This window comes from Oreochromis niloticus, linkage group LG22, assembly GCF_001858045.2.
Source record: "Oreochromis niloticus isolate F11D_XX linkage group LG22, O_niloticus_UMD_NMBU, whole genome shotgun sequence".
Classification (NCBI taxonomy): domain Eukaryota; kingdom Metazoa; phylum Chordata; class Actinopteri; order Cichliformes; family Cichlidae; genus Oreochromis; species Oreochromis niloticus.
The window spans coordinates 28958180-28972833 of record NC_031985.2 but is presented as its reverse complement, the minus strand read 5'-3'; the positions used below and the strand labels follow the sequence as shown (position 1 = coordinate 28972833).

The 14654-nt window shown below is 39.4% G+C and overlaps 1 protein-coding gene across 1 annotated transcript; it reads right to left on the bottom strand.

The window, feature by feature from the left end:
• Nucleotides 1-3131: 3131 nt before the first annotated feature.
• Nucleotides 3132-13486, bottom strand: LOC100694011 (metalloreductase STEAP4). Its single transcript, XM_019350307.2, has 9 exons — nt 12101-13486; nt 11897-12004; nt 9683-9753; nt 9167-9251; nt 7103-7381; nt 6925-7019; nt 6668-6821; nt 6357-6527; nt 3132-4977 (listed from the first exon to the last, which is right to left on the bottom strand). The coding sequence occupies exons 1-9, from the start codon at nt 12275-12277 to the stop codon at nt 4714-4716; spliced, it is 1404 nt and encodes a 467-aa protein (XP_019205852.1). The 5' UTR covers nt 12278-13486; the 3' UTR covers nt 3132-4713.
• Nucleotides 13487-14654: the final 1168 nt, after the last annotated feature.

Genomic DNA, 14654 nt, shown 5'->3' with positions numbered 1-14654 from the left:
GTACTCATCATAAAAGTAATGCAGTACTTCGCTTACTTGCCAGTGAAAGTCATTAGTTACAGTACTTGTTGCTTTACTCCATAAATGACCTGAAACACGTTGTCTCATTATTTCTTGTTACCAACATAAACCTTGGGCCACTATTCCACAGTGACACAAATCCCTAAGGATAAGGTCTTTCTTTTAGTTTTTATGAAAGCTGAGCAACCCCAAGAGACCCAAGAGTGCAGATTGAAATGCGAAAACACAAATAGCTACAAGCCTGAGTGCTCATCACTGTGTTTATTACCCGGTGAAGTTCTGGCTCTGGCTGCTGGGCTGAAGTCAACATGCGCTTTAACATTACTCTGGGTTCATGGATAGTGTCCGGAGTGGTAGAATATTTTACTGCTATTATTTGCTGCTATTTCTATAATCATCATTACCATTTCATTATTAATAGTGATGTTGCATCCAGATGCATTCAGATGTTCAAATATATTGGTATTATATAAGTCTTTATTGCAAGTCCAGTAAGGACCACTGTAAACTGTTGAGTTGAATTTATAATCTTAAATGTTTGTATGCAGACTGCATGGTGAAAGAAAAGGCCCCACGTAGAGTAACTCCAAAAGGAGACAGGAAGTTATAGGCTTTTGAAGTTGCAGGCTTTTGCAGAAGTGAAACTGAAAGCAAAGAGAGCATGTAAGGGCGAGACACCCATAAACACACATACAGACACATATAGTGAGAGAGGTCATGACATGTACGCAGTACACAGCACGCACGCGCCCCCGCACGTGCACGCACACACATATTAGAGAGACTCATTTATATGGGTAAGAGTGTAATTATGTTTTGCTTGCGACTGCAAAGTTGTGCCTGCATGAGTGACATTTTGTGCAGAACGTGGACCTGATGTTCCAGAAGATAAGCCTGGGCAGGATGGAGACAGGAAGCACCTGGGTTCGAAGACGATGTTCGTTTTAACTATGTTAAAAGTCATTGTGGTTTTGGAGTGACATATGCTTTGTTTGAGTCTGCCTGGTAACAGGAAGACTGCCAACCCTATAAAGTCTTTGTTCTGACTATTGTAGTTAGTTCGACGCTGAAATCTGCACAGCGGTTGAACTCACACATGTGTTCATTAAAATGTCGTCTAATTTGCACCCGGCTGGATCTGTGGTTATTTTTGGATTTCCCCTCAATATTTTGAACCTTAACAATAGCTTTATGTTAGCATGCTGTCTGTGCAAAGACGTCCAATGTTCTGTCAGCAGCTTAATGCAGTTGTTTCTGTCCTGGATACAGTTTGTATTTAACATTGTGCTCTTGTCCTTTTGTGCAATAAAAATAAAAGTCATGTCTATATTTCCACTGAAATCAGCAGATTGCAGCACAAGCCCACAGGAAAAACAGCAAAACAAAAAAGTCTTTTTGTTTGAATTTTTTTTTAAATGTGCCCAGTGTGCAGATGCAACTGAGATGACTGAACCTTACCAAATCTTTACCAAAATAATTTTTTTCTTTTGCAAAGTATTTTGGCATTAAAGGGACATTAGTACAGTACAATCTGAAAAAAAGTTTGAAATCTTACAAATCCAATTCCCCAAAAATAAAGAATAAAAAATGGGACACTGTGTAAAATGTAAATAAAAACAGAATGTCATAAACCCATATTTTATTCACAAGCAAACTCAGAAAACATATCAAATCTTTCAACAGTGAAAATGTACAATTTTAAGAAAAGCATATTTGCTCATTTTGAATTTGATGGCAGCAGTGCATTTCAAAAGATTTGGGACAGGGCCCGGAGGGTTTTCTATACCATGATGTGGCATCCTCTCCTCTTTTAACGGCAGGCCATAAACGTCTCAGGGCTGAGGAGACCAGTTGCTGAACTTTTGGAAGAAAGTTGTCCCGTTCTTGTCTGATATATGATTCTAGCTGTTCAGCAGTTCTTTTTTGGTGTATTTTTTTGTTTCACGATGCTCCAAATATTTTTTTATAGGTGAAATGTCTGGACTGCAGGCAGGCCAGTTCAGCATCAGATTCTTTTGTTACAAAGCCATGCTGTTATAATAGTAGCAGTACGCAATTTATCATTGTCTTGCTAAAATATGCAAGCGCTTGCCTGAAAAAGACATAACGTGGATGGGAGCAGATGTTTCTCTCAAACCTGTATATACCTTTTAGCACTGATGGGGCCTTTCCAGATGTGCAAACTGCCAGTTCCACAGGCACCCTCAAACCATCAGAGCCATCTGACCACAGAACACTTTTCCGCTTTGCTTCAGTCCATTTTAAATGAACTTTAGCTTAGTGAAGACAATGGCATTTCTTGATCATGTTCTCATATGGCTTCTTCTTCGCATGACAGATGTGTAAGATCTGGATGGCACAGTGAACTGTGTTCACAGTAAATGATTTCTGGAAGTGTTCCTGAGCCCGTGCAGTGATTTCCATGACAGAATCATACCTGTTTTTAATGCAGTGCTGCCTGAACATCACGGGCAACTAGTACTGAATTTCAGCCTTATCTCTTGCTCCCAGAGATTTCCCCAGATTGCTTGAATCTTATAATGATATTATGTACTGTAGATGATGAAATATTCAACATCTTCACAATTTTAAATCAAGGAACATTATTCTGAAAATGTTCCAAAATTTGTAGATGCAGTTTATTTATAGACAGATGAACCTCTGAGGAACTCTGCCTCTCTAAGATGCTCTTTTAATTTACTGACCTGTTGTTCTATTGTGAATAAAATATGGGTCTATGAGATCATTACGTTCTTGTTTGATCTGATTTTACAGAGTCCCAACATTTTTGGAACTGTGGCTGCACAATTCAAAGGGAAATCTCATAATTTAGTATCGCCTCAGTCAAATTATCCTCTTCTGTGAGTTAAAGTTAAAAGTGCTGGTATTGCACACTCCTGTGCACACAATTTCAAATATCTCATTTCTGTATGTGAATAGTAACTAAAACATAATGACGGCTGAACGTCTGTGGATATCCGATTTTGCAGGATTTGTCATTTTAAGAAGTGGTTTTAATGAACAAAAAAGGACCTAATGAATAACAAAAACAAAATCCTTTGCAGAAAAACTCTCATAAATAAACCATAATTTCTTAATTAAGTGCATTTTATTCTCTGTCACAATTCTGGGATACATAATTTACATTTCTGAAGTTCCCATGCTATTTTGTTATACACCTTTCATTTAATATCCAGTTGTACATTTCACAGGTGGAGCTTGAATGTCAGTGATCTCTGTATTAACCCACAATTTCTGCAGCTTATTTACACTCACACAGGTTTAAGCCTTCAAGGCTAGACACAAATAAAGTTATTATAGGTTTCAGGGCTGTCTAGGTGTGTAAAATTAAAGATGAGAGGAAATGAATTATGTAAGTTAGCTTGTTTCACAGCTATTCTGCTCTGCATGTTGCTACATCTTAATTCTTTCCAGAGGCAATAATGGAATAACTCACACACCAACACACGCACACACCAATGCACAGGAACAGCAGGCAGTTTGGTAAAATCGGTTCACTGGTAACAGGAGGCTAATACAATAGGAGAGGATGTAAGGGATTACAGATTGTGTATGCAGATAATGCTGTTAGATGCTAGATAACAGGATGTCTCTGCCTAAATGTTCTGCTTTAGGCGAGAGGCACTGCATTTTCTTTATATAGCACCAGAATCTGTCATGGCGACAGCTACTCCATCTTCTTCTTTCCTTTTTCTGTCCCTGTATCATTAAGGATGTGCATACCAACCTCTTCTAACCATCCTGCACCTGTTCACCAGCCATCACTATTGAGTTTCCCATTTCTGCTCATCATCTGTTCAAATCTAACTGGATCTGCCTTCTCAGCAATTCCTCGGTAGTAGCGGGTATATTGAGGGCAGCCTGCATGTTTTATTACTACCTACCTGCTTCAGCCTGGTAAATTTGCTGGTGACTATAACACTGCACTAGATCTATGGTGGTAAAGGCTGTTTGTGAATCTGCTTTTGACTACAAAATCTGTTGTTCCACCCCCAAGTTAAGTGCTTCGTGTTTTTTTTTTTTTTTTTCATATAATCTGCATGCAGAAATCCAATTAACTTACTCACCTTTATGCCGTGTATGTGCATCATAAACATGTGTCTTAGTGTGCACTCTGGCGTGCTCTTGAGACGGAGGCAGGTACGGGTAGTGAGATATTTGTCAGAAAGCAGGGAGATCAATAACATCCTGAAAAGAGAGCAACCTCAGGGATACAATTGCTCCACTTGAAGGGAAAGGAGAGAGGAATACAGAAACTATTGCATATGTTTATCAAAACAGTGGATTTCAACAGGGGATAGCAATCTATTTTTCAGCACATTTGGTGAAAACGATACAACACAAACATCTGAAATGTGTGGGGGGTTTCAATGCTCAAAGAAAATACACATTAAAAATATTTATATCAACAGAAGCGTGTCAATTTGGCCAGCATAAACCTAACTTTTCTCTGAGTATTGCAAAGTCAGGAACAGGCAGGATCACACACTAACTCACCACTGGAACCACTGGTCTTTCTTCTTCTTTACATAACTAATAGTTAGTCTCCTAAAATATACTTTGTGCAAAATCGAAACGATTGTTATGCTATTTCATTTTTCCTACTTTATGATTGCCTACAAATGAAAATTGTTAATATAACATGTCATTGAAACATTCAGCAACCCTGGATCACATGTTAGTGGCCTTGAGTTCACCCATCTCATCCTTTGGCCGGTTGCGTTCCCAGCCTTGGCGAATGCGCATGAGCGGACGGTTCACACAGGGGAGGACGAGGATCAGCTTGAGCACCAGTGTCACCGAAGGAACAATTAGACAGAGCATGGAGCCCGGAGGAGTGTACCATTTATACGTAGAGGTGCGAAGGAATTTATTCCAGGCATAAATGTAGCAATGTGCAGTGCAGAGAAACAGAGTCAGATGGCCCAGCGTCGACTGTGGGGAAAAAGAAACACACACACAAAATGGTAAAAATTAAAGATTAAAAACGAAAGAGTTAGACAAGAAGACTGTTACCTCTCTGTTATCTGTTAAGTAAACATGAAGCTAGCAATGAGTTTAGTAAGTCGATAATAACAATTTTATTTCAATAGCACTGATCAACATCACAAAATTACAGAACATAAAAGCAAAAGTTAATCAAACACAAGTCTGAAAATACGGGTTTAGCTTAGCTTAGCAAAAATCCTGGAAATGGATGGAACTTTTGTCCAAAGGTAGAAGGTTTTTTAAAAAAAGCTAAATAACTGGTGAGGTTTAGAGGCGCTCAGTTTTGTTGTGACAGTATTTGCTTTCTCCTTTTGTCATGCTACACTAAGCTAGGATAAGTCAACCCTAAGCGGGTAATGGCAAATTTACCACACAGACAAACTAATGGTATCAATTGTCTCACCTAACTCTGTGGAAGAATGAGAATGAGCTATCTCCCAAATTACCAAACTATCCTTGGAAATGCTTTATGCTGAATTTAAGACTGACATGCACAGACGCAGACATAATAACAAACAACCTAGTGCATAATGTGCCTCCATTTCCATTTTTTAGCATTTGCAATAAGGGCAAACAGCAGAGAAACCAAACAGTGCTATTGCTATGGCGCAGTAATAAACTGTGCCCCTGTGTGATGACGATAAGGGATCTTGCACCTACTTGCACCTTATTAAACCAGTGGAGAGCAAATATCATATTACACAGTGTCCTAGCATTTTTGGGTATTTGCTTGTATTCAGGGCTTTATATTCCCATGTTGACAACAGTGATCACAACTAGAAGCAAAAAGTAAGCTTATGTAAGCATATTATTGTTATTTCATGTCTTATTTCATAACTCTCCTCACTAGATCATAAGAATTATTTTGACTTTCACCTCCATCTCTGAGTACCATTCACTGTCTGAGGTCTATCTATGGACCTGACCTTTACACAAATGGGCCTGTGACCTCTATTAAAAATCTTCTCACTGGAGGATTATACCAGGTATCATAATTCTATTTAATGAATAACTTAACATTTAAAATCCTTGGCTAAAGTCTTCCTAGCTCTCCCTCTGTGTGCCTGTGTTAGGCAGCTAGTTAACTAGGCTCTGGGGAGAAGAGTGCCAGTGACATATTGCTATATTGCTTTTACAACACTTTAATAACTGATAAAATCTTAGAAGTTCTAAATGTAGATTATCTAGAAGGCTCTAAAATATGCCTTCACTGATATGAAACACATGACTGATAAAGAGTGAGAGTTTAAAGGTGTGCATGAGCATATACATGTTCAAACACAGCACATACATATGAAGGACTGTGCATTTTTATCTGCACTGACCTGAACGAAGCTGAACTCTCTCCAGCTGAGAGTGCCTCCCACCGAGGGCAAGGATGTTAGCCCCAGCAGGACAAAAAGAAAGAAGCCCAGGATTCCCAGTGCAAATAATGAGTCTGCGCCCCATGCCTTGGTATTGTCAAAGTAAAACGGAGTGGTGTTATTGTTCTTCATCTTAAAGGAAGAGAGAAAAGTGGAGGGACTGTTATTGCAGTGAATGTTCTACATGTACATATAAGCTTTATTTAATATTTCTCTTTGTGCAGGATTGCAGAAACACTCCAATCAGTTTGCACTAGCCTGCTGCACTGTACCTCATTCACCACACTGGAGATGACTTTGTGTCTGTTAGGGTAGCGGACAGGAATGAGTAATGTGTAGATAACATGGAGAAACGCAAAGCCTAGTGCAAGAAGACCCATCTGTTTCCTGCACAGCATCCAGCGATCTAGCCAGTTGGGGAAACGCCTGGAACATGGGAAAACAAGTTAGGCACTTTACGCTGCAAAAATCATGCACTTTTGTTTTTACATTGTACCAGTAATGAAAATGTTTATGTTTGATGCCTGACCTGTACTTGGTCCCTCTGTAGAGCTGAAGGAACCCAGCTATAGCTCCGGGGAGGTAGCAGAGCGCCAGCATAATGAGGGACATGATTGGAGACACCTGACACATGGAAAATAAAAACACAATGAGAAATGTAAAATACCGTTTTACAAGCAACTAAACAAAGAGGGGCATATCTTTACCTTGTTGGCCAGGGATATCATTATGCGGTAGGAGATATCTTCATCATTTTCCACATATGCATAGATGATATCTCTAATAAGCAAATACAAGAAAAAGAAGGCAGAGAGACCGACAGCCACGTACAAAGGCATCCTCCACTCTGGGAACAGCTGCAGAGGGAAGTCCTCCACCTCTTTAGCAGCTGACAGGGACCCTTTGTCCACAACAGTGAGGCCTAGTTTGGTGGCCATCTCTGCCACGTCCCGTTTTGCTTCTTCATTGTTCCCACACAGGTACACCTGGGGCATAAATAGAAACATTCTATAAATGTGTATTTCTCCAAAAGCATAAAGCTTGTCACAAATATAAAGTTACATTTGGTTAAAGGTTTAAAAAATTCTAGCTAAGCTTTGCACTGCAGGTTTTATCAAAGACCCCTGAAACAGGAATAAATGATGCTTTTGTTGGGGGCTTTTCAGCCGACAGTTTGGTTCTCTAATGAGTATTAAGGCAGCAGGACAGCATATGTGCGACTGACTCAAAAACCTACACCTTCTGCATTCATGTCTGCAGGCAGAAGCATTTTTACCAGTGCAACAGCGTGGACCATTAATCTGTTCTTAGTCGCTTTTGACCAAAATGGAAGATGATGCGGTTTTAGTTGTCTGTGAAGTTTCATCGTGTCACGTATCTTTTCTTTGCAGTTACAAACTGTATTAGTTGGCAAATTGATGAAAGCAGTCCTAAAATAATAATATTCATATTATTATTTTAGGACTGCTTTTATTAATTTTTTCTCTCAGCACATTCTAATGATCTGTGTTTGTATTACTAATAGATGACTCACCCCCCCCCGATTCGAATATCTAGTGAATGACTGCACAGCTACACCTACAGTGTGTGTCGACAGAATTACTCCTGTTTTGTTTGCTTCTGCCGCTTCTTCATTATTTTGGGAAGAAGCCCCTGAAAATGTATGACTATGTAAGCACACGTGCCTACTTTATATACATATGCTGCTCAATATGTAATCCCATTCTAGATCTCAGCATGCTGAAGCTTATTACTGCACTCACAGCTCTGTGATAAGACGATTAACTTGTTTGTAAAAGGCGAGAACTAGCGAGAGCTAGAGAGTGTGTGACAGAGAGAGAGCAGTTTGACAGGCATATAGGAGAGTCAGTGGGATTGAGCAGTTTTCCCCAGGTGTGTGTGTGTAAGTGGACCGGGCAGCCAGCCATGTCTCCCTACATTACTGCACCAGTAACAGCAGGGGACAGCCGACAGACTAAATCTCCATCTGAATGTAAATGTGACAGAGCCACAGCCCCGCTGTGGATCTAATCAAATTGCTGGCTGGGGAATAGCACACACTTAAAAGCATGAGTGTGTGTGGATATATACTGTAACTACATATGCGCTGATAAAGAAACACATATTCAAGCACACACACCCTCTTTTCTCGCACAGCTACCTGTTTTCAAAGAAATAGAACACTGCAGTGGTTTGTGTGTGTGTACGTGCACATGTATGGGGGCTTGTTTGTGTTGAAGAGGATTTGAGACAGATTCAGGTTTGGTCTCCAGAGGTTCGAGCATGTTTGTGTTTCTCTTTGTAGCCGTGAAACGGAAGCTGCAATAAACACTGGTCTTTCAACTTTGCAAGATCATGAAGTGTGCTTGTTTGTGTATTTTTACAAGCGCTGCCCTCATTTTCTCTCGCATTGTTATGGTAAGACAGCAAAATCAATAATCAGCAGCAACAAAACTGAAATCAATTGCTTCCCTAAATTTTGCATGGCGTATGGTGAAGCAATCTCCTGTTATTAAGCAGTCCAAGAGACATTTTTTCCCATCGCATTACAGAAAATGCTGAAAGCAGATGTTATTTTGTAGTTTGAAGTCAAACATTTCTCATGATGATCAGATCAATTTAGTAATCTCCTCTTTCTGTTAGTGCTTTGTTTGTATCTTTATTCTAGTCAGCCAAAGTCTTCCTTAAGGCTCGGAAGCTTCCTGACTCTGTTTCATCTTGAGCCTGCTGACATCTTTTTAACAGATCCCTTACTTCTACTCTTGTCTTACCTGTCTTCCTGCCAGAAGTCCATTCTGCAGGGCCCAGGCAGACAGGGTGTTAAGGCCTTTCACTACGGCCGCTTTAGGGACCAGCCTAGAGAACACACAGAAAGGACTTTAGTTGCTATTGTTTCCTTTACAAAGACGCCCAGGGGAAAGGAAAAGTCTCAAAATGATGAGAATCAATGTTTCCACTTCAACCGAATGGATACACAGCAGGCTCATCTGTCAAGGGAGCTGCAACCACTTGATTTGTTTCACTTCTTTAGGATTCAGTGGAGAGTTTTGATCTCTCATTTTCTAAGTGGTCTTTAGGAGCATTTTCCACAACAATGTCATTCTCACATAGATTTGTAATAAGCACAGTTGCAAAGAAAGAAAAAGATATTTCTGACAACAAATAAAGATTTATCAGGAAAAAGGTTAGGCTCCCTTGGTGAACAGAAGGAATGACTTGCATGCACAGTGTATTTATGAATGAGAGACTCTTTATTTCTTTTCCACACTTTTGAGGGCGTATGTTACCTCTGCAAGTAGACGGCATTTGCTTCCATGTACATGTCTTTCTTCAAGTTGTTACTGAGGTCCACCAGCACCTTGAAATAAATCCATCAGCATTGATGAAGTAGAGAAAAAAAAATAAAGTAGTTAGAATAGTTGTCATTTATTTCATGCACATCCTTTTACAAAAATCATGTGAATAATTCCGTTAAGATGTGAACAACAGAAAACACTGACATTACACACACATAAGGTGTGACTGGATAACGTTATGTTTTTGTGTAGCACCTCTTGTCCGCCCTCCTGCATTCATTTGCCATGATTACATGTCAGTAGCCTCTGGTTCTTTCTCCTGTATTTTATGCTTTCTCCTCTCTCCGTACCTTTTTGGAGATGTGTCTCGATCTATAGGTGCTCGGTTTTGACCTGTGGTTACTGTCCCTGCAAACCTGCTCACTATTTGTTATTTTTCAAGTGCTCATTTTTTTTCTCTCTCCACTCTCCTGTCACCCCGACCGTTTCAGACAGACAGCCCCTCAGCCTGAATTTGGTTCAGTCAGAGGTTCTTCCTCAAGAGGGATTTGTTCAGTGTCTTTCTGTAATACTGTAAGGTCTAGAGCCAACTAAACTGCCCTGAGATAACATGTGGTTAAAAAACACACACACACACAAAAAAAATACTAATAATTTTGTCTCTGAATTGCTTTCCTTGAAATTTTTGTTTCCACTTCAAATATTTCTTAATAATGGGGCATTTTGGTCTGCTTGTGTTTTTAATTTCCTGAGTTATTTTTGTAGTTTATTTTTATTATTTATTTTTTAATTTTTGTGTTTTTTTTCTTTATCATGTGCTAAAATGTAATATTCTCACATGTAACTTGGCCATTCATTAAAAATGTTAATAGGTATTATTATTATTATTATTATTATTATTAAAATACTACTGTATGGCATTAGTTGTTGTTAAGATTTAATCCTTAAATCATGCTGCACATAAAAGTTACAAAGTAGCATAATCATCTTAGCAGAATTTAATTGATAAAACAATGCAAACTTAAAAGTAATAGTTTTTTCATGTCTTTTTATCTGTAACAGAACTAAAGCAATGCTAATATTTAATGTTTTTTTAACAATTCAGAACATTTACTGAGGAAAACTTTGTGGTTAATGTCTTGAGGACAAACTGTTCCACAATCCAACTGAGCGCAGAGGTGTCAAGCAAAGTAATAAACTTCAGAGATGTTGAGATTGTCATTGTAAAGCGCTTTGGGTGCCTTGAAAAGCGCTATATAAATCCAATGCATTATTATTATTATTATTATTTTAAAAAGACATCCACTCCACTATCCTACACTAATACACTTTGTAATGTCCTTGTTTCATTATTAAATTGCTCATGATTAATAGAATAGTTTTTTTCATAAATCATTGTCATGGATTACCTACATAAACATACAAAAGCCCATTTTCAGACGTCCTCACTCCTGTCTTACAACAGCACTTTGCTTTATCCAGTGCGAATGTGTTTGAAGTATTTTGAGACTGTAATTGAACCTACAGAGGCTCAGATTGACCAATTTATTGCTTCTTTAATCAGCTGTGCTAACACCAGTTAGACTTTTAACATAATAAACTTGCATTAGGTAACGCTGTTATAAAAATGAGTTATGATTAATCAATCATTGATTGTCATGAGGTCATCGTTTTCTTTTCAAAGACAAGAAAATGTCTACATTTTTAAGTGGAAATGTTCTTGTGACATAATACCATCATATATTTCATATTGTTGTTGAAAAGAATTCATTGCTAGCCAACAACATTTAGGGTTAGGGTTTAGATGATGTGTCTCTAAAAATGATTTCCTTAATATATGAATGACACAGTAGTTAATATTTTTATGTTCTCTCAAATAACATGAATTATTACTGACAAATCACCATGATAATTCCATGAAAATGTCATTGTTTAAACTCTTGCTGTCATGTTTCCCATGTGGGAACAAGTATAATGACCTATGTGTACACAATATGTTAAATATTGTTTCCAGGCCAGTTGGCAAATACAAATGTAGAAATGATGATTCACAGAAAGAAAGAAAGAAACTCAAAAAATCTGAAATCTGTTTTAGTTATTTACTGGGATACTTAGTAGAGTCTGACTCAACTAATAAGCTGTTAGTAGCCACTCAGGGTGTTGTGTATCTTTTTGCTTCCAATTTTAACTTTGGACTCAACTAACCTTTCTTTCAAGCTGAGGTGCCATCTTCTCCAGAAATTCATAGTGTTCTCTGTGAACACAAATGAAGATCAGCTTGGCAGACCGGGCTGATTCTTCATGGGTCATCACCTGCACAAAACACAGGACAGAACATGTTTGAGATGCGTACAGTAATGTTTCTAAATTTAAAAAACTCTAAGTTCAATATAATGCCATAAGGCATACCTGAGCTCCCTGAGGCAAGGGGCCACAGCTGTGAGGTGTGCGGCTGCCATACACCACCCTGTAGCCGCACTGGAGCAGACGCAGGCCCAGAGAGCGTCCTAAGTCCCCAGTCCCAAAGATACACATGAGCTCAGGCTCAGGGCTCATGTTCTTCGATATGTCTATTTCCACAGTCATGATCACACACTGAGTTTGGATGGTCAGTGTTACCTGCGTATTTATATTGTTTTGGAATCTGACCTATACACTGCCTCTCCCACTTGTCTTTGTCTTGTGCTTGGTTTGTCTTTTAACTCCGTTAACCTCCGTGTGCGTAATGGAGTTATTATAGGTGTTTATTACACCTGCAATCAACATCTGAAATCACGCGTGTTGGAATGCAGTACAACTCATATCTGTGTTTTGGTTTTTTTCCCACTGTGAGTCAGCATTTTATCCACCATTTCTTGGGTGTATATGTAGTTTGTTTTTATATTGCTTGTGCTCACCAGCTATTGACTGACAGAGCAAGACTTTGAACTCTAAATTAACTGTATGGGGAGCCATCTGCACTCTGCAGCAGTAACATTAACCTCAGATTCACACTTTTTTAACATTTCATCATTCTTAGAAACGCCGACTGCTTTATCTACCTAGTTCAGCCAGAATTTGACTTTTACATTTGGTAATAAAAAAAATCTTTTGCTGTTGCTTTCCAGTGCTGCCTTATTCTATTTCTTCTGTTTCCACTCTAGACATGATGCCATGTGGGAAATCCTGGCCCACAGATTCATTATCATTTCAAAACCCGCTGTTCCAACCAAACAACCGGGAAGAGAATTTCTGCAAATTTAGTGTTCATGTCCCCATGGCTAAAACATCTGCAAAGTTGTGACACGAACAGACTCAGTAGAGCATAAATGAAGCTTGGCACATATGTAAGTGTTTTGCGTGTGGCTGCTTTGCTTTGTATGAATGCATGGGTCTGTTTGCAACTGTCAGTTGGTGTATATATGTGTGTGTGGTCGAGCGTGTGTGTGTGCGTATCTGTGCACTGAAATGGGTCAGGACGATCGGAGCTGAACAGAGTCCCAGCTGTGATGTGAGGTACCAAGGGAGTTGGCTTTGTGTAGACAGAGTGACTACCTGGCTATAGAAATGACACACAGCATCACATCAACTTCAACTATTTGCACAAAAATATACTCGTCTCCATAAAAGCAGCCTCATTCAAATAACAATATACATATACATAGCCAGAAATATTTATGGCAGACAAGCAGCATGTTACCTCGGGAGCTTTTACACTCAAGTCCATAACCAAAGCATTAATGTCTACCAGGGGGTATATCGCAGCAAAATGAGAAATCATTTTATGCCTAACCTTTAAGGCAGTGGTTCCCAAACTTTTTTTGCTGGGCCCCCCTTGTTTTACAAGAAAAATGTTCGCCCACCCCCCACCCCCGCGCGTGCACGCGCGCACGCACACGCACGCACACATCCTTCAACCACACACACCCATATTTTGCTCCATTGCGGTTTATTTCACACCTCAAACATTTAGTAAACAATTAAGCAAATACAAATAATCTGCAATGAATTACAGGTAGTAAGAAAATAAACTACCAACTCTTTTACAATCCGTCCGCACCTACACGGGTATTTTTGAAAACGCAGCTGTTTCGGCCACATGTAAACGGCGTATCGAATCACTGAGAACGGAGATTTTTTAAAACTCCTTTTTTTGCGTTTACGTGTGGACGAGGAATACAGAGTTTGTCACGCAATGTCAAAGTATGTGCCCTTTTTCACGTCACGCTGTGCGCCACGTTATTGTTTACATGGGATAAATTGCAGAATGGCAGATAGAGACAAAATACTGTTAATCTGACTCTGCAGGTTTTACACGCTTACATATACAGGCAGCTACTGTCCCTGCATTTAGAAAGGCAGAGGCATCACGGTGTAATTATTTTACATGTAGTTGGTTTTTTTTCCTGTGTAATAATGTTCAACATTGCTATCAATACGTTTTTCAAAAAATCCCTCTGCAAAATGGGTTCAAAAACATAAACAACTGTGGGATACTGTTTGTCCGTGATTTGGAGAGCCCAGCGCTGCTCCCGACAAGGGAAAACTAATTCTGCAGGGGAGACCTACCTCGGCACTTGTGCAGGTGAAACCAAAGTGAAGATATGCTTCACCATATTTTCTAGTCTTTCGCTTAGAATGAAGTTGGTTTGGAAACATATTCAGCGATGCTTGATCTCCTGCTTTGCGTTTGTGTGGGCGCCCCGTGCTAGCAGTGTCTAAGCGTTGTTTTTTGTTTTTGTTTTTTTTCCCCTTTTCATGCCGCGCCCCCCTCCAATGGCTCTGCGCCCCCCTAGGGGCGGGCCCCACACTTTGGGAACGTCTGCTTTAAGGCATCCATTCACTTGTAGCACTGTTAGAATAGACCTGATAGCAGATCCACTTCGATGACTCATTTACTATCTCTGCCTCCAGGACAACTCTCTTTTCACGTCCCCTTCTTTCTCTTTTTCTCTCTTTGCATCGCCACTCAGCCCTCTCCTCC